The 21,509-nt window shown below is 30.8% G+C and overlaps 1 protein-coding gene across 1 annotated transcript; it reads right to left on the reverse strand.

Moving 5' to 3' along the window:
• Positions 1-1,140: 1,140 nt before the first annotated feature.
• Positions 1,141-9,256, reverse strand: LOC135961012 (uncharacterized). Its single transcript, XM_065512456.1, has 4 exons — positions 9,016-9,256; positions 1,662-1,750; positions 1,440-1,596; positions 1,141-1,364 (listed from the first exon to the last, which is right to left on the reverse strand). Exons 1-4 carry the CDS (start codon positions 9,161-9,163, stop codon positions 1,225-1,227), a joined length of 534 nt encoding a protein of 177 aa, XP_065368528.1. The 5' UTR covers positions 9,164-9,256; the 3' UTR covers positions 1,141-1,224.
• Positions 9,257-21,509: the final 12,253 nt, after the last annotated feature.

Below are 21,509 nucleotides of genomic sequence, written 5' to 3' on the forward strand. Positions count from 1 at the left end.
TTATTGAAACTATTGAAACTGGCTGAAATCGGTCCATTATTTCACCTAGCCCCCATACAAATGTCCATCCGAAATTGGACTTTATCGGTCATAAATGTTTAATTTATAAATGTATCTCCACAAATTGCGCTCCAAATAAGTTTTATATATACAAAATTAATGTCACCAAATTTTGTTACGATCGGCCCATAATTAGTCATAGCTCCCATATAGACCCGCTTCCGAAAATCACTTTAACGTGCATAAATCGCTTTAAAAAGTTTGTATACTTTCATATAGACATAAATCACACGACCTAATTTCATGGCGATCGGTCCATAATTGGTCATAGCACCCATATAAGGCCCACTTTCGAAAATCACTCAGAAATATAAATTATTGAAATTTTAAAAGAAAAATGTTTTTGCTCTTTTACTTAGTGTAGGGTATTATATGGTCGGGCTGGACAGACCATACTTTCTTACTTGTTTTTCTCATACCACTGTGTGTCAGTTATATCCTTAGTAATTTCCCACTCCCCTCTTCCTCATAAGTAATTAGGACCTGCAATGGGTCAAAATCGGCAAAAATATTTTTTAACCCGAATTTTTTTTTCATAAAAAATTTTTTTTTGTCCTAATTGTTTTGAATTCATTGTTCTGAACAAAGAATCGATCCTTTGAAGTAACAATTCAAGCCATTTCTTCCACCGAATCGTCATAATTTTTACAAAGAAATTCCATTTGAGAAGTAGTTTATTATTTTAGGTCACCATTTTTATCAACTGTCCAATAAGTCGGTATTCTACTACTGCTAAGTAATAGAGTCACTGAAGGGATTGCATTTTCGGTATTGCGTTTTATGCCAAAAGTGGGTTAGCACCAGTGAATTATATTATTTTTTTAAATAAAGAAAAACATTTGGGGTCCACCTAAACCTTTTTTTTCAGAACCGAACCTAAGATTCAGTCTAATCTTCAACAAACCGAAACTTTTAAATTTGAATCGAGTCAAATTATTCACTGGTGTTTACTCACTTTTGAGACTGTGTGTAATTTCAGATCATGCAAAACTTGTCTCGGCTATTTTTTACATAAAATTTTAGATACTTATCCGATCCAAACAAAATTTTGTAATGTAATATCAGTGTGAACCAGACGGGTTTGTATTTTAGTACATTTATTTATAAAAAAAAATTTATTTCGATAGAAAACTTATGAACAATTAAAAAAAATTAAAAGCAAATTTAAGTTTTATAATAACTGGGTGAGGTCTGATATTCAACTTGGCTACTACTGTTCATTACTCGTCCCGGCATTTCACTATTCTCCTTGCGCATATCTCTATACAAGGTATAAATAGGCCACAATATCAAAGCGGAAATAGCTAAAAAAGAAATATAGAAGAGAATACCATTAATGCAAAAATAATATAATGTGAAAATGTTTTCCCTTAACTTACCAATTCCAAGTAAACCCAAAATAAATATGAATATAACTGTGGCCAGGGGAATGCCTTGGATTATGGCAACGATAATGAGATAACCGAAACGTGCACAGTTGATAACGAAACCAATGCCACTAAGTATCAACCAGGGAAGCATCATTTTGTGGCGTCTCTATAAAGATTTATTAAAATGTTGCAAATCCTAAAAAAATTGATTTAGTTGGTCTTACTACTCACCTTTACAATGCCCGTTATGAGTAGACCGGATATAAGGATCATTATTAAACATACTACTATTAATACAATAAATAGTGTTTTATAAACGGCTAGATTCGAAAATTAGAAAACAATATTATTATTGTATATTAGTTCATTTTGCAATAGTGAGGAATAAACAAAGAATAAACTATCATCAAAGAGTATGTCTCGAATTAATATGACACTGAAATTTAAGTCAAATCGGATAACGGCTCTAAGGCTTGAATATGCGATTACAAAATGAAAAGTTTACAAAATCAAATATGGTTTTTAAGCGTATTAAAGACTGTAACTTATTTTAATCCCATGTATGTGAAAGACGTAATTACAACTAATATTTAATCTCCAATATTTTTTTTTGGAAAAATCTCAAATACATGAAAACTTGACACTTGACCCTGTATGAGAAATGTTTAATTTTGCACAAGAGTTGAAAATATATTCATTTTGGTCGGACTCTTATTCCAAAATTGTTTTATTGAAATTGAGCCAAAGTAAAAAGGATTGGTTAATTGAAGCGTTTATTTCAAAAACCAGTCAAGCAACAAATTATTGATTTTGCTTGAATTTTGTAAAAAAAATTTTACAAAATTGATATTTTTTCTTATGAAAGTTAGCCATTTGTGTAACTGTTTGATAAACATATCGAGCCCTTAGCGCCAAATTATCGTAAGCGACATTTTCTAAATCTTTTTTTTATTGCAAAAATTAAAATTTTATGGACCGACTTCAACTTCAAAATTATACAGGGTAAGATTTTATCGTAAGTCAATGTTTACATTTTACAGTAAACGAATTTTATCGTTAGCGACACATAGTGGTATAGAAAAACAAGTAAGAAAGTATGGTCGGTCAAGCCTGATCATATAATACCCTACACTAAGTAAAAGAGCAAAAAAAAAAATTCTTTTAAAATTTCATTAATTTATATTTTTGAGTGATTTTCGGAAGTGGGCCTTATATGGGAGCTATGACCAATTATGGACCGATCACCATGAAATTAGGTCATGTGATTTATGTCTATATTAAAGTTAACTATGTTGAATTTTGTGTGTTTACCAACATTTTTAAGCGATTTATGCACGTTAAAGTGATTTTCGGAAGCGGCTCTATATGGGAGCTATGACTAATTATGGACCGATCGTAACAAAATTTGGTGACATGAATTTTGTGTATATAAAACTAATTTGGAGCGGAATTTGTGGAGATACATATATAAATTAAACATTTATGACCGATAAAGTCCAATTTCGGGAGGACATTTGTATGGGGGCTAGGTGAAATAATGCACCGATTTCAGCCAGTTTCAATAGGCTTGGTCCTTGATAAAAATAATAATATGTATCAAATTTCATCGAAATATCTTCAAAATTGCGACCTGTACTCTGCGCACAAGGTTTACATGGACAGCCAGCCAGCCAGCCAGCCAACCAGACGGACGGACGGACGGACGGACATCGCTTAATCGACTCAGAAAGTGATTCTAAGTCTATCGGTATACTTTAAGGTGGGTGTTAGACTAATATTTTTGGGCGTTACAAACATCTGCACAAACGCATAATACCCTCCCCACTATGGTGGTGTAGGGTATAATTAAACATTTATGACCGATAAAGTCCAATTTCGGGAGGACATTTGTATGGGGGCTAGGTGAAATAATGGACCGATTTTAGCCAGTTTCAATAGGCTTGGTCCTTGAGCCGAAAAAATAATATGTATCAAATTTCATCGAAATATCTTCAAAATTGCGACCTGTACTCTGCGCACAAGGTTTACATGGACAGCCAGCCAGCCAGCCGACCAGACGGACGGACGGACGGACGGACGGACATCGCTTAATCGACTCAGATAGTGATTCTAAGTCGATCGGTATACTTTAAGGTGGGTGTTAGACTAATATTTTTGGGCGTTACAAACATCTGCACAAACAAATAATACCCTCCCCACTATGGTGGTGTAGGGTATAACAAGAAGGAAATAAATCTGTAACTTCTAAATGGTTAGATTGGTTTGAATGAAATTTCACATGCGCATAGAAGAAGTGCTGTCGAGTTTAAGTTCTGAATGTGGACCTCATGGGCCCACCAGGGGATCGACCAAGGGTCCTCAAAGTAGGAAACTTCGGGTATGTTACATTTTTAAAACGATCCTATTTCTTCGTTTGTGTTCCGATTTAAAAAAATTACACATATAAAATCTTTTCATCGAGCGCTACAAAAGACCTAGTCGTAGCTACCAATTACCTCTTATAGCTTAGGAGATATTCGCATTTGAAAATTAAATTTTCAATATTTTTACCCAAACTACTCCAGTTTTTTGATAACAGCGTATCCGATTTTCTTCATTGGACTAACAACATATGTATGTGTCAAATAGAAAAAGAACTGTTTAAAAATAATGACTAAGTCCAAAGTTATATGCATTTGAATTTAAAAAATTTTAAAGAGCCGATTTAATTTTTAGGAAAAAAGAACTGTTTTTCATTTTAAGTTATCACAAAAAATTTCTAAGAGGATGTATAGGAATTTATACTATCTGAAAGCTAAGTTTTCATAAAATATTTTAAATTTTTGTTACCGAAGGGACCAGGTCCATTCCAAAAACACCTATTTTTTATGTAAAATTAAACTTTAGGTCAAAAATTCTCAAATCGCATATTCGATATCAAATTCGATTTTAGATGGCCAATATGCTTTTAATTATTTTGTAAAGGGTTCCGATAACTCCGACCCTGGTATGGATATTATAGCCAAAAAACTAAAAATTTCCATTTTTGGGATTTTTCAACACTTTTTTGGGAATTGCGGGATTGCTGATAATAAATTTCAAAATTCGTTTTTATTTTTCCATTTTGAATAGAAAATTTTACATAACTGTGAAATTTCATTAAAAACTATTCATAAATAACAATTTTATTTCAATTCGAATTTGTATCTATGCAAAAATTCAATAAAAAACATTTTTTGTCATATTTTTCAATAAAGTATTCCATGAATTTTTAATTGTCAAAAGTTATAAATATTTTTGAAAAATATGTAAATAGCTTGAACGAAATTATATTATATCGCATCATAACTAGGGATGCCAAACGGGACTGGGTTTTACAAATCCCGGGATTCGGGATTTTAGAAATGTAAATCCCGGGATTTTTCGGGATTTTTCGGGATTTTAGTTAAACGTCAAAAACATCAAATTTAACAATAAAAACTATTGATTTCATTAATATATTTAAGTAAAAATATAACAAATCAAAAACTAATGCATTAAATTAAAACAAATGGTCCATGATTTCCCCTAGCTCCATACAATTGTCCCCCGGAGTACTGTTTGAGCAGTCATAAATATCTTGATTATGCGGCAATCCTTACAAAATTTTGCACAAAATAAGTTGTAAGTACTCTGAAATTATACTGTAAAGTACTGCGGAAATCGGTCTACATTTGCCCCTTCAGAAAATAACTTGAACATAAATTTCGTAAAAGTGTAAATTATGTAAAAGCCTGTCAATGGAAGGGAGACGTGCTGCTTCCTGATTCAAATGAAAAAATCTGGCTGCGTTTGGATTTGAAGCGAGATTATTATAAATATGCTGAAATTTAGCTTTCTAAGTATTTTGGGTGCTTCAAAAATCTTCCTAAAATATCAAAAATCTCATAATATTTCGGGATTTGTTAATCCCGAAAAATCCCGGGATTCTTTTTCACAAATCCCGGGATTCGGGAAATCCCGATCCCGAAAAATCCCGGGATTTTCGGGATCGGGATTTCGGGATTGGCATCCATAATCATAACATTTTTAATTCCATACATAAATTTCAAAATAATCGAAAAAATCTTCTCCTGTAAAATTTGTGTTTTGTCGCTTACGATAATTTGGCGCTAAGGGCTCGATATATTAACATACATATATTTAAAAAATAATATAAAGTTTGTTCTTAACTAGTTTCTGAAACAAACAACCAACACTATTGTAAATTTCATACGAAATATTCTAATTTTATTGGGAAATTCAAAAGTAAAATGACAAACAAAATTTTTAATGAGTTTAATAATATCATATTCATATATATATTTGTTCTGAAATAACTATTTGTCATCATACACTCGTTCTACAATTCATTCTGCTTCAGTTGTAGGTCATTGAAAAATATTTTAATAAAATCATTCCTAACCAACCAAGTAGGGTTAAGAGAGCTATATTCGACTGTGCCAAACAATTTTAAATATTTTTTAAAAAGCTAAATTTAAATATTTTTTTAATTTTTTTTTTTAAATTTATTAGTGAAAAAAATGTATGACAAAAAAATTTGTTGGTGAAAAAAAACTTTCGGTTAAAAAATATTCTTCCCGATTTTGACCCATTGCAGGTCCAATAGCGTTATATACATCGCACAGTGGGGGAACTGAAAAAAAGTGGAAATAAATCTGTAACTTCTGAACGAATAGCCCGATTAAAATGTCCCATGGTTATAGAGGAGGTTGGTAAGTTTAAGTTTTGAATTTGGGCTTATAACACCAAGGGGTGGGGCACCTCGGGCATATCAAAAATTGAAAATGATAACAAATTTGCGATCCGATTTGAATGATTTTTATATATATGGAATCTACTAGACGAGATCTACATTGCTTTAGCCATATATTATCTCTTATAGTTTAGTTTTTCGCATTTGAAAATTAAAATTTAATTTTTTTTACCTACCACGGTCTGCTTTTTTGCTAATAACGGATCCAATTCTTTTCCGATTTTCTTGAAATATCTTTTTTTGAATTAACAACAAATTTATTAATAATCATAAGAAAGAACTGAACCTCTACTCAGTCAGTGTTTTTTTTCGCCATTTTTTTTTTTTTTTTTTTTTTCGAAAAAAGTTCTTACATTAATTTTAAATTATACAGAAAATAAGAAAAACTTAAATAATGTATTATACTTTTCTGAAAGATAACATTTCGGGAAAACTAAAAAAGCAAAATATTATAAAAATTATTATTATTGCGTGGTCCAGAGCCTTCCGAATTAGACCTATTTTTTATGTAAATCTCAACTTTTGACAACAATTTCTTTAATCGCATAGCTGCTTTCAAAAAATGAAGACCTGTTTTGTATGACCCAATATGTTCTTCAATATTGTGCAAAGGGATTTCATAGCCCCGAGCTTGGTGCCCTCAACAGATCCAAACAAATATAAAATAAAATTTTGGAATTTTGAAAAGTTTTTTTAGGAATTGTGGAATTTTCATTAACAATTCACAAATATCTCTTTCATAGTGCTGCACAGTGGGACAGAATCGAAATATTTTGGAAATAAATCTGGCATTTCTAAACGGCTGGTCCGATCGGTATAAAATTTAACGTGACCGTAGCCAAGGAGTATTCGAGTTTAAGTTATTAAAATGGATCCTACAAATGTTCCAGGGGCGGCGCTATAGCTGCTCAAAGTGGGGTACCTTCGACATGTAAAATTTTTAAATACGTGCCATTTTTTTGTTTCCCATCCGATTTTTATATTTTTGGAAAGCGCTCGGCTTGCGTGTGCTATTTATCTGTTCTAATTTTCGAGTTATAGGCATTTAAAAATTTGGCCATACCTTGGCCCGCTATTTTAAAAATATATTGCGTAATTTTCAACCGAATGGACGAATTTTTTTTTGTTAGTTGGACAACTAAATTATCAATAATATACAAAAGATTTCAAATCAATATCTATTATGGATCCAAAAATAAACGATTTTCAATTTAAATATTAAAAAAATAGTAGATTTTTGCTGTTTTTTGGGCGAAAAGGTGACGTAACTCTTTTTTATTAAAAAAAAAACTTTCTTTAAGAACATACAACAATTTTATGTTTTTCTGTAAGGTATCTTTACGGAGAACATTTTGGTATAAAAAAATTTTCCACTTTTTGAATATGTCGCCCCTACGTCCTTCGGAATTCGACTCATTTTTTATCAAAATTTCAACTTTGAGCCACATGTTCTAAAATCCCAAAGGTGGGATCAATAAACGGAAAGCTGCTTTAGAAACCTTGATGTGTTTCCTATTTATCGCCAAAGTATTTTCCCAGCCCCGAAGGAAATGTGGACCCTATAGGCAAAATTGTAAAAAAATACCATTTTTGGGATATTTAGAATAACAAACTTTAAAAACGTTGAAAATTTCATTGAGTTTCGTTAATAAATAAAGATTTTATTACATATAACATATTTATTGAGTCTCTAAAACTAAAATTTATATCAAAATTTTAATAGGATTGTAAATATTAGGAACAATTTGATCCACATTTCCTCCGATCTTTATTTATTTGTTTAGATAAGGTAATTTTTGGTCTTACAAAAAAAATTTCAAGTCAATATCTGAATTAAATTCAAAAATATGAAACTTTAAAACTCCGTCCTTCAAAAATATGGCACTTTTTAATACTAAAAAAAATTTGTCTAAATTTTCTTAATATTTTATTCAAAACAAGTCACAAGCCGTTTAGAAATGCCAGATTTATTTCCAAAAAATTTCGATTCTGCCCCACTGTGCGCTGTCACTTAACTTCTTTCTGCAATAAACACAAATTTCTCGGCTTTGTTTCACCATATTAGGGAGGCATTATTTATTTCTATTTGCAATAAACAATGCATTTACCTTTACAAAACAGTAATCGCCCAATAACTCAATATTGGATTTTTTGTTGCTTGACAGGTTTTTGAAATAAACGATTCAATTGAAAGAATTTCGTTTTTCCTAAAATTCATTACATTGAATTAATTTTAGCTTTGATATTATTTTAAATTCTAAAATTTAAATATTCGTTTACGAAAATCAAAAAAAAATTTTTTGGTCTTAGATGTGAATGTCTTAGCCATGGTCAAATTTTTGAAATAGTCTTGCGTTAGAAATTTTTCCAATAGGAAAAAAAAAAATTCAATAGGATTATGATTCCGTTATAACTGAATGTGAAAATGGCTATTTAATAGCAAAATTGTGGATTTTTAAACTTCAGATTACACGCGCTACGGATTTATATTGAGCGATTAGACTAAAATCTTGGAAGTTGCTGTTTCACATCAAGTGTCATATTATTCCAGTGTTTTTGGTTATTCCATAAAATAAAACTTTAAAGAGAATCTGTATAATTTCAACATAATCACGATTTTTCTATCAGCCCAATTATGAACAAAAAATTCCCCGGGTGTTTTTTCCCTTTTTTCCTATTCAAATTCAATGTTAAAAATAAGAAAATGGAAAAAACTCGCGGGTAATTTTTTTTTTCATAATTGGGCTATGTATCTTTCTATTCCTTTATTCCTCATTTTTGTCATATAACAAAATTCTTCTCACAACTTACCGAATTCTTCTTTCTGTTGCTGATTCTGTTCATCGGCTGCATTTATTTGAACAACGGCAATGATTGAAAAAATTGTGCACAGAATATAGCCCAGGACATTAAGACTGCCAATGGTGATACCCAAAGTAGAACGACTGCAGCACTTCATTGTTTTGTTTAAAGATTTTTTTAAGATTTTTTTTTTTTTTCAAATTTTATTTCTTTGAGCAGCTAGTTTAGCTGCCTGTCCAATCAAATGAAATTACTTAAAGTTACTAAATTGTTGAATTATTGAATTATTTTAAGAAAGTTGCTGAACACTGTCAAATACACACTTCATTATCAGAACTCATTCATGTACCCAACAATGTGGGCAACACAATCAATATTTACAAACAGACAACAGCGAAATTAAATACTTTTGCTAAAAAAATATACAGCTGAGTCGATCGTGTTAAGCCACTCAAACGATTCTAAAATTTAATATTCATACAATTGATTGGGTGTATGCCTTAAAAATGGGGGATTTTTTCAAATTTTTAGCTTTTATTTTGAAATATTTGTACAGTAAAAATGTATTCAAAGTATTCGCCATTGTTAGCTATAACCTTTGCCCATCTTTCTGGCAACATATGGATTCTAAGCTCATCTTTTGAGATCAAGAACGAATCAAGCCAATATCGGATACTCTGTTCCAAAGTGAAGCGTATTCCAGAGAGAGAGCGAAACTCATTCTAAATACTTTTTAACAGGTATTGCAACATGTGTTTCATGTCTGGCCGCATATTCTGGGCGTCTTTCGGCCAATGTTCGCTTCAAACGAATCAGTTGCGTTAAGTAAAGATTCCATGTGATGGTCTGCTCAGATTTCAGCATCACATAATAGATAGGTCCCTTTTGCTTCCACCAAATACAGAGAATTACCTTAGCGCCATGCATATTTGGCGATTCGGCTGGGTGACTTCGGGCTTCACATGCGATCTCTTACTCTTCGGGTTATTGCAATGGATTCATTTTTCATCGCAAGTAATGATTCGATGCAAGCAGCATTTCTTTCAAGGTCTCTCAGCTTCAATTCGTATGATACCCTATTTCCCTGCTTTTGTGTAAATCCTGCTGCTAGCAAACGTTTTGAAATTGCTGCTTGAGTAGCTCCCAATTAATTTTGCAAGATCTTGTTGAGTTTGACAACAATATTCATGGAGTAAAGCCTCCAATTCTTGGTCTTCAAACTTTTTGGGCTGGCCTGGGCGATTTTTTTCTTCCTTGTCAAAATCACCACTTCTGAACAGTACAAACCATCCCTCAAACGTTAAAACCGATGAAACACATTCACCATAAGCTTTCAGCGGCACTTTTCTTTAATCAAAGAAGTAAAGCAAAACTTCTTGCATATGACGCTTTGTTGGTACAAAATTTGAGGAAATGCGAGATAATAAGAATTTCAGATTGTGGAATATGCAGGGACTATATTAGTATGCGCAGGGACTATATTGGTTCACGAAAGAACCAATATCGTCATTGCGTTGCGATAACAAACGGAATGACAAACTTACCACTCATGGTGTAGGGTATAAAACGTTGTTGCAGCAGCTTAGGAAATATATGAATCTTAATTAGACCCTAGTTTTCTGAGTATTTGTTATTAAGAATCTGAAAACCCTGATTTCAAATCATCATAAACCGGTATTAAAATAAATCAAATAAAAAACAACGACGGCTATTTTTTTTATTTATTTAAATACAATTAGCTTCCAATATAAAAATTGTTTTTATCAGAAGAATTTTATAAATTACTTTTGTTTGTTTGTATGTATGTATGTATTTCACAATTATTAAATTTGAATAATTTTTTTTGTTTATTTGTTTTTTAAAATGAAAACATACACATTTCGGAAATTGTCAAATTTGAAAAGTGTGTTTAGTGATAAAAGTTCAATGGGCTTATTAATAATTTTATATAGTAAAACCAATGAAAGAGCTATGTCTGTATATTCGACTGTGCCGAATCTTATATACCCTTCAACACAATATATTTTAACAAAAAAATTGAAAATTTTTTTGTTGAAAAAAAAAACTCGGGTTAAAATATTTTTTTCCCGATGTTGACCCATTGTAGGTCCAAATTACTATGGCGCTATATACGTTCTTGGAAAGGTTTTCGACACCCATCATTAGATATCCATATTGTCTATATTAATCACTTAGTAATCCAGCTATAGATCAAGAGCTAGAGATCGAGGTGGGCCGATTTTCTCAATTTTGAACCGGGACTATAGCTGATATATTGATGTATGAATCATTTATGCAAATTATTTGGGGGCTACGGAAAGTTGATTTCAACAAACAGACGGACATGGCTTTATTGACTCCGCTTACTATAACGATCTAGAATATTAATACTTTGTGGGGTCGCAAGTGAAAAATGTAGAAATTACAAACGTAATGACAAACTTATATATACACTTGCCACTCATGGTGAAGGGTATAACACTTGTGATTTTAAATATAGAGATTTATTTGCAGTACCAGTTAGTTAAACAGGTTTTAGAAATACTCATTAAAAATAAGAAATTACAAAGAAATTTTTGAAAACGACTAAGCTTATTAATAAATTCTAACTAAAAGCTGCTAATATGTTTGTAGAAAGAAAGCTCCATTACAAAACAAGTTAATATATTCATACAATTTATAAGTATAAATATTTATTTGATCAGACAAGTCTCATCATGATGAAATTTTACGTTATTTGCTTTTATAAAAGTCTTGAAAGATGAAATCTAAAATAGTAGTAAATAAATTACTTAAATACAATATTCACAATATTGAAATAATACTACATACATATATATTCGGTTTATAACTAAAAAATGCGGGAATTTTTAAAATGTTTAGCTTTTGTTTTGAAATATTTGAACAATACATATACATAAATATATTCAAAGTATTGGCCAGAGTAATGCCTCCAATTCTTGGTTTTCAAACTTTTTTGGCAGGCCTGGTCGATTTTTGTCTGCCGTGTCAAATTCACCACTTCAGAATCTAACAGATGAATCGATGAAACACATTCACCATAAGCTTTGTTATGCAATAGGTGTGCTTCAGCGGCACTGTTTTCCAAATTAAGGAAGTAAAGCAAAACTTCCCGCATATGACGCTTGGTTGGCACAAAATTCGACATTTTCAAAGAACCAATCGTACAACGTAAATGGTAATATCGAATAGCTGGAAAACTATAATTGTGAAAGTCTTCAAACTGTACATGATTCAGTTTCTTATCAGTGGCATGAAGATTAACCATCGGATCGGAACAGGAGGTGAGTCACCTGCAATACAACGTAAATAGTTAATTTCGAATATCTGGAGTTTAGCTAACAGCTAATTAATTCCTTATCACTGCACTGTGGTTTCCCTTATATGAACAAGCGGTCAATAATCAATATCTCCAAAACTAAAAAAGCTAGGATCTTCAAAATTTGTCACCTCATAGCATGCCCGAAGAACTTAAAGTTTGCAAATGTTTAAGAACAAATATTAACAACTGTAACCACAGTAGCCCTTTGATCTTTCAAGGGTTAATTGGCTTTTAGATTTGTTTTATGAATTTTTGAAATAAAATATTTCAGTATGAAAATTCGTTTGTTTTAAACAATTTAAGTAAATTTTTATTCCATTTTAATTCATTTGAATTATACACTGAAAAAAAAACTAAATTAAAATGTTATACATTGTTAAATAATGCAATATGAGGTATTACTAAGTAATATAAGGTAGTAAGGTAAAATAAGACATTAATATACATATGTATATCAAATATTAATCAAATTTAAAACTCCTTGACTTAAACTACTTGTTTTCTTTGTTGGTAAGTTTGTCCTCCAGAAATAAATGGAACTTAAAACAGGCTATTTAAAAGTTCTGTATTTGTAGTATTGCACGAAATTTTTTGGGTATGTTGCAATCTAAACTGTTTTATATGCTTATTTTTCGCTTCAGCTGCTTCCTCCGATAATTCACCTATTGACACTACTACATGCTTGCTTATCTCAGCTCCATGGATCAGATTTGCATGTACCGATGCAAAAATAAGACGGTGCACAGGGATTTTGGTGTCAAAAAGTAAATTTTTCAAACACTTAATTTCAACAATCAAATGATGCAATTATGTAGAGAAATGTTTATAGATGAAATGTACACTTATAGTTTTAAGAAAAAATTTATTTTATTTTTAAAAAATTGAACTAAAGTCCATGCAAGGGTGTTAAGCAAAAATTTACTTATATTTTCACGCAATTCAGTGGTATAATTTTCCTAATAATACCATTTACCTTTAACATATTTGAAAAATATAACATTTCAACATCAATAAAAAAAAATTATGGGGAAACCATAAATCGTTAAGAAGATATGCCCATATCTATAAGACTCTAATTATTATTGTATTTTTGATTTTCAATGTAGCCCCACTTTCCCCCAAGCTCTTATTTTAATAAAATGAAAGGTGGGAGTGTCTTGTTTCGATTAAAAAAAAAGAATAGTTTTCGGAACAGGATGAAAACTTAACATTTTTTGTCGAATAATAAACGAAATATCCAAAAAATTCTTATTTATGTATGGGTTTCGTGGGCGGTGGGCGTGACCGATTTTATTGAAACGCGATATGCGTTCCTTTTTGGTTTCAATAAATGTATGTACCAAATTTCTAGACTTTTGCTTGGATATAAACAATTTTATGCGAAAAAATCAATTTGGATTGTATGGGCAGTGGGCGTGGCCTTTTTAGAAAAAATTTAATTTTTTTTTAATTTAGTCCATATAATTCTCGGTGCCAAATTTCAATGCTCTACGACCACCCCTTATAATTTTTGCTCAAAAATGTATTGCATTTGGATTGCATGGACGGTATGCGGTGGGCATGGCCGATTTTAATAAAACTTAAAATCTATTTGGATTGTATGGGCAGTGGGCGTTGGGCGTGGTCGATTTTGATAAAATTTTATTTGTTTCTTAGTTTGGTCCATATAATTATCTGTGCCAAATTTCAGCGCTCTACAACCACTCCTTATAATTTTTGCAAAAAAATATATGAAGCCATACCTCTGTGGGGCGGGTTAGTATATTACAGATTACACGCCCATCCGCAAATTTCCGCAACTAACTTCAGCACTTTTATTATCTTAAGAATCAGATGAATACAATGAAAAAGAAACCTATGGGGGACTCTTGGGGGAACACAACTAAAACTTTAAGTAAACATAATGAAGTTTTACAAAAAAGTAACAAACATATAGGTTAACTGAAACATTAATTTCACAAGAATTACAACACAAGTTAGTTTTTATTATTTTCTAAAGATAAAATAAATATCTTTAACTTCAAAATCCATTGAAAATAACTTAATTTTGTAGACTACAGCAATTGCAAGACCTTTTTGAAGTGCACTTTTGCTTTGAATTATTCTTCCAGCGTTCAGCTGCGCTTTGCAAATGAATATTTGCTCATGCTTTCAATTTTATTTTTAAAAAGTCCCGTTAGATTTACAGTAAAAACCGGTTTGGCCTTAAAAAGATTGGATATTTAAGAGACAATTTTTTGCATTTTGTCTAAATATTTTGTGATCGTTTTATTTATTTTTGGCCTATGGGCGGAAACACTGTACGAGTTTTAGCTAAAAAATAACGAGACCGGAACAATGGGTGTGGGGGCGCCATTACAAAGAAAATTGTAATTTCGATAGTCTTTAAACTATATCAGAATCACTTACATATATTTTTATGATGTTTGGTTGAACTTGGGCGGTATCGGCTTAGTAGGAATGACCCCTCCTATATAAAGGATATAATTATAATTGAAGAATTATACTAGTAGTTTAAGTAAAGCTTGATATAAGTTATTCTTTAACATAAAAAATAGAATGGAATATACATAATTGAGAGATTCTCAATATTTTTCATGTGTTATTTTCATACTATTGTAAATATTTGAGTGGAATCAGAAAAACATTCATATTTTTTTTTTTGAAGCGCGCCGGGTTATGTGTGTGTGTTTTTATACCCTACACCACCATAGTGGGGAGGGTATAATGCGTTTGTGCAGATGTTTGTAACGCCCAAAAATATTAGTCTAACACCCACCTTAAAGTAAACCGATTGACTTAGAATCACTTTCTGAGTCGATTAAACGATGTCCGTCCGTCCGTCTGGTTGGCTGGCTGGCTGGCTGGCTGGCTGGCTGGCTGTCCATGTAAACCTTGTGCGCAGAGTACAGGTCGCAATTTTGAAGATATTTCGATAAAATTTGGTACATATTATTTTTTCGGCCCAAGGATCAAGCCTATTGAAACTGGCTGAAATCGGTCCATTATTTCACCTCGACCCGATACAAATGTCCTTCCGAAATTGGACTTTATCGGTCATAAATGTTTAATTTATAAATGTATCTCCACGAATTGCGCTCCAAATAAGTTTTATATATACAAAATTCATATCACCAAATTTTGTTACGATCGGTCCATAATTAGTCATAGCACCCATATAGACCCGCTTCCGAAAATCACTTTAACGTGCATAAATCGCTTCAAAATGTTGGTATACTCAATTCAACATAGTAAACTTTCATATAGACATAAATCACACGACCTAATTTCATGGATCATATAAGGCCCACTTCCGAAAATCACTCAAAAATACAAATTATTGAAAATTTAAAAGAAAAATGTTTTTGCTCTTTTACTTAGTGTAGGGTATTATATGGGCTTGACCGACCATACTTTCTTACTTTTTTTTTTTTTGAGAAATCAAAAAAAATTCAATTTGAAATGCTGATGCCACAAAAAAAATCATATTTATTTTGCATATTATTACTAAAAACAATTATTTAAACAAAGATTAAACATCCAGACATCGTATTTATACACACACACATACAATATTATTTGCTTCCATGAATTAAAATTTGTATTTGTTTACAATTTGTATTGTGCATGTTCAGACACGTTGTATATGGGCGATTCCATATCATCGTACGTGAAATAGATTTTGAAAAAAATAAAAGTATCTAGAAAATAATTTGGTCTTTATGTTCCATTCAGAGGATACTATAATTTATAATAATAAAAAGTTCTTTCGAAACATTGTTGTCCAAAATATCGAGCGAAATAAGGGTATATCGTACTGGACATAAAACGGAAGTCATTTTGAGCTACATGTATAAATATGTATGCGAAAATATTTGAATCGTGAGAGGCGTTATATTTCTTTTAATTTCATACACTATACGAAATACTTTTCGTTTACAATCCGTCATTTTTAAATAAAAATAATCTTTGGATGATTTTACAATAAATAAAATTTAATATCGTACGTGACATACCGTACGTGACAGATTTTTCTCTTATAATAAAACAATATACATATATTCTGTAAAAAATAGAAAATATTCATTCGGTTTCAATAACCAATTTTATAATAGCAAATAAACAATCAGAGTCAAATTCATTTCATACTATATGCCAATTGGGAGCTTAGTTTTAACCGCAATTTTAGCTTAAAACATGCAAATTTAATTAAAAAATTAAATAAGTCTTTTAAACTATTATTTTTGGCAATAAAATGTTTCGAGGGTTTTCAGTCAGTGGTAGTCATTCTCGTGGAATTGCCCATATGGTTTTTATTTTAAGTTGATAAAACTGTGTTGCCGCACAGTGGGAGAAATGAAAAAAAAAATGGAAATAAATCTGTAACTTCTAAACCGATAGTCCAATTTTAATTTTCAGTTTTTTGCCTACTTTAGTCTGGTTTTTTTGCTAATAGATGATTCAAATCTCTCTCGATTTTGTTCAACTATATATTTTTTGATGAACAACAAATGTAATAGTATTATGAAAGATAAATTATTTCAAAATCCATACTAAGTCAAAAGTGATGTGCATTTAAATTAAAACAAGTAAGAAAGTATGGTCGGTCAAGACCGACCATATAATACCCTACACTAAGTAAAAGAGCAAAAACGTTTTTCTGTTAAAATTTCAATAATTTATATTTTTGAGAGATTTTCGGAAGTGGGCCTTATATGGGGGCTATGACCAATTATGGACCGATCACCATAAAATTAGGTCGTGTGATTTGTGTCTATATGAAAGTTCACTGTGTTGAATTTTGTGAGTATACCAACATTTTTAAGCGATTTATGCACGTTAAAGTGATTTTCGGAAGCGGGTCTATATGGGAGCTATGACTAATTATGGACCGATCGTAACAAAATTTGGTGACATGAATTCTGTATATATAAAACTTATTTGGAGCGCAATTTGTGGATATACATTTATAAATTAAACATTTATGACCGATAAAGTCCAATTTCGAGAGGACATTTGTATGGGGGCTAGGTGAAATAATGGACCGATTTCAGCCAGTTTCAATAGGCTTGGTCCTTGGGCCAAAAAAATAATATGTACCAAATTTTATCGAAATATCTTCAAAATTGCGACCTGTACTCTGCGCACAAGGTTTACATGGACAGCCAGCCATCCGACCAGACGGACGGACATCGTTTAATCGACTCAGAAAGTGATTCTAAGTCGATCGGTATACTTTAAGGTGGGTGTTAGACTAATATTTTTGGGCGTTACAAACATCTGTACAAACGCATAATACCCTCCCCACTATGGTGGTGTAGGGTATAAAAAGTTCTTACATTAATGTTTAGTTAAACAGAAAAAGAAAAAACAAAATAAATTATGTGTTTATATTTTTGATTAAAATGCAAAATTGAAATAGAAATTTGTGATTTCTTCTTGAGAATCCCACAATTCCCAAAAAAACAGTTGAAAGTACCGAGTTGAGTGTCCAAAAAACCGGAAAATTTAAAAAACCGGTTTCCAGTTTAACCGAAATAGTGTGTTTTTGAAAAACCCGGTTTCGAGTATTGTCTTTTAAAAAAAACCGGTTAAGCGGTTTCGGTTTTTGTCTTCAAAAAAACTGGTTAAACAGTTTATATTAAAATTTTTATTTAATGGAAATTTATCATTTTTGAATTCTTTTTGCAATTATTTTATATCTTTTACGAAATGTTGTCAAATGCTAAATTTTCTATAAAATAAATCAATATTTTTAAAAATGGTATCAAAGTTTTTCATAAATATGTTTCAATGAGCTTTAGGAAATATATTTCATTAAAACCGGTTAACCGTCTTACAAAAACCGGTTTGTCAAAAAACCGAAAAGTTAAAAAAACCGAAACCGGTGGAGTTTATAAAGATGAGAAAACCGGTTAACCGGTTTTCGGTTTTGGATACTCTAGTACCGAGGTTCGGGCTATAAATTCCTTTTGCAAAATAATTAAGAACATTTTGGGGCATACAAAAGAGGTGATTAGAGCCGAAATTTGGCATAAAATTTAAATTTACATAAAAAAGTGTCTACTTCTGAAGGACCTGGACCTTACATTAATACCAATATTTTTCTTCTATAAAACATTCCAAAATATTACCTTTGAAAAGAATATAAACTCATTATTTATTTTGTTTTTATTTTCAGAATAACTAAATATTAACCTTTATCGAAAAAAAAATCCTGAAAAAACTACTACATTTTTTTTTTAATTTAAATGCACATAACTTTTGAGTCAGCATTGAGTTTGGAATAATTATTTTTCGAGAATAGTTGTAAATTTCTTGATAAATAAAAATATATAAAAATTTAGACAATGGAAATTAAAAAAAAAACTGAATTTTAAATTTTTCAAATGTGAATATCTTGTAATCTATAAGTGTATGTGTCCTTTTGTAGATTCTACATATAAAAAATCTTTCAAATCGGATCGAGAGCAATTTGCATTATTTTTAAATTTTCATATACCCGAGATACCCCATTTTGTGGTCATGAAAGTCCGCCCTTCCTTAAGCCTAGTACTCTGTTCATATTTGCGAAAAATTATGGTTTTCTCATGCGAAAAATTTTATATGCTGTTTGACAGCTAGCTGTTAGTTTTAATTTCGTGCGAAAGAAGTGCTGCATATGTTATTTCGTGTGGAAAAATAAGGTTGCCAGATTTATTTCACATGTTTTCCACAATAAAAACAGAGTACTGCTTTTGCGAAATTATTTCGCATATATTTCATTCCAAATATTTTATATGTAGTTTGACAGCATTTCGCACGAAATTTTGAACAGAATACCTAGCTTTAGTGTTTAAATTCTTCGACATTTTTTAGAAACCGGTTTTCGGTTTCTTCAAAAAATTGCAATTTTAATAAACCGGTTTCGGGTTTTTTATAATAACCGGTTAACCGGTTTTTTGGAAAAATATTAAAACGCCTAGAAATAAGATGAAAAAAGTTTTATTTATTAAAATAACAGTGATTAAAACAATTTTGATTACTACTTTTATCCCATTTTGAAATTAATATTTAATTTTTCTAAAAGTGAGTGGTTGATGTTTTTGATATTTAGTGAATTTTATTTAATTTCAAAAGTCAGCAACTACGTTAGGTTTTTGGAAAAACAAATTGGCAAACAATATCTGTAAACTTGTTTGGACTTAAGGTGTTTTGTTACGCACACTTAAGTTACATATTTTCAGAGCTTTGGTAGCACTACAATATATCTTCGGTAGCTCTAATATATGTATATCTGTCGCTTTTCATCATACTTGCTGAACGTTATACACGAATGAAAACTGGGATTCCCCGGGTAAATACCAAAGCCATGTTTTTCTTATCCTTCATAAGATCTTCGGGTAAAATTCTACCCATTTTGAAATTAATTGCAGTTTTTCTAAAAATGAGTGGTTGATATTTTTGATTTTTTATGACTTTAATTTAATTTCAAATGTCAACAACTACGTTAGATTTTTTAAATCTATTTTCTATTTGTTTCAGGCTTTCCAGATCACTTGTGACATTTTCTAAATATAAAAAGTCTTCTAAAATAGTTGAAGTATTTGTTTTAATTTTTTTTTTGGATTTTGAATATTTTTTAAAGTTTTTAATACATTAGAACTCATAAAAACACACTTTTAGAAAAAACCGGCTATTCGAGGAGAAAAACCCGGTTTCTTCGATATTCGAAATGTGAGCTTTTCAAAAAAACCGAAACCGACCTTACCAAAAAAACCGGGCCGATCACCCTAATAGTCATGGTATATGTTATTAAAATCAGACTATTCGTTTAGAAATTAAAGATTTATTTCCACTTTGTTTTTCATTTCCCCCACTGTGCGTCGTCAGATTTGCGTCGCCATTCGAATTACGTCACCTCAGTTGCTTGTGTTTTATAAGCAAAAAGAGGGGAATCACAGTTTTTAGTTGAAATGTCTGTTCTTTGGGTTTTTTTCCAGACTTCCAAAGCAGCTTTCCGTTTTTTAATCCCAGCTTTGGGATTTTTGAACATGTGGCCCAAAGTTGAAATTTTGATAAAAAAAATAGGTCATATTCCGAAGGGCGTAAGGGCGACATATTCGAAAACTAAGACATGTTTTTATATCAAAATGTTCTCCGTAAAAATACTCTACAGAAAAACATAAAATTATTATAGTATGTTCTTAAAGAAAGTTGTTTTTTTAAAATAAAAAAAGAATTATTCGCCCCAAAAAAAACAGAAAAAATATGCTATTTTTTTTAAATTTTTTAATTGAAAATCCTTTATTTTTGGATCCATAATTGATATTGCTCTGAAATCTTTTGTATATTATGGGTAATTTATTGGTAACTTACAAAAGTAATTCGAGTCCATTCGGTCCAAAAGTACGAGCGGACCAAGGTATGTTCCCCTTTTAAAAATTTCAATTTTGAAATGCCTATCAGCCCAATTATGAATAAAAATTCCGCGGGAGTTTTTTCCCTTTTCTCATTTTTCCTATTCAATTCGGTGAAAGAAACCGACAATTCAGTAGTTATTATAGTTAAATTAATATTCAAAAAATTCCTTTTTTTTTAATTTATTTTCTTTAAAACATGAAAATACATAAAATATAAGTTAAAATATACATTTTGTACGCTAATAACTAATAACATTAAGGCACATTGCAGGTTTCCACTCAGAAATGTTGAACAGAACAATAGATTAAGGCAAATATTGTTGCGCAATTGATAAGTTATTTCTCATACAGGGTAAGGACCATGTTCCGGATGACTAAGACTTGTGTTCTTGCAGAAGTCCAGTGTAATTGATACCGTTAATCTTAAAACAATGTTATAATGACTTTAGTTAAAATATAAGAATCATTTTTTTTTAGAAAATAGCTGTGTATATTTATGAACACAACATATTTTGCACGCAAAATCAAATCAGAAAGAATTCTTTTAGTTATTTATTTATCATTTTATTTTTATACCCTTCACCTTCGTGAAAAGGGTATATATTGTTACGTTTTAACCTTTTCAAAACGCTGGTTTATTTCCTTTAAATAAACCGGATACTTTTGATTGCAAATAAAAGCCGTTTAGTAGTTTAAAAATTGTAACAACTCTTTATTTATTTAAAATGTACAACAACAACAGAATTAAATAGCCACTC

This window comes from Calliphora vicina, chromosome 5, assembly GCF_958450345.1.
Source record: "Calliphora vicina chromosome 5, idCalVici1.1, whole genome shotgun sequence".
Classification (NCBI taxonomy): Eukaryota; Metazoa; Arthropoda; class Insecta; order Diptera; family Calliphoridae; genus Calliphora; species Calliphora vicina.

Bases quoted from the DNA above. Each gene is read 5' to 3' on its own strand.
- LOC135961012 (XM_065512456.1), bottom strand. From the start codon at position 9,163: ATGAAGTGCTGCAGTCGTTCTACTTTGGGTATCACCATTGGCAGTCTT. The intron at 1,751-9,015 runs GTAAGTTGTGAG...TTTCGAATCTAG, and splicing joins GCAACAGAAAGAAGAATTCG to CCGTTTATAAAACACTATTT. The intron at 1,597-1,661 runs GTGAGTAGTAAG...AAATCTTTATAG, and splicing joins TCATAACGGGCATTGTAAAG to AGACGCCACAAAATGATGCT.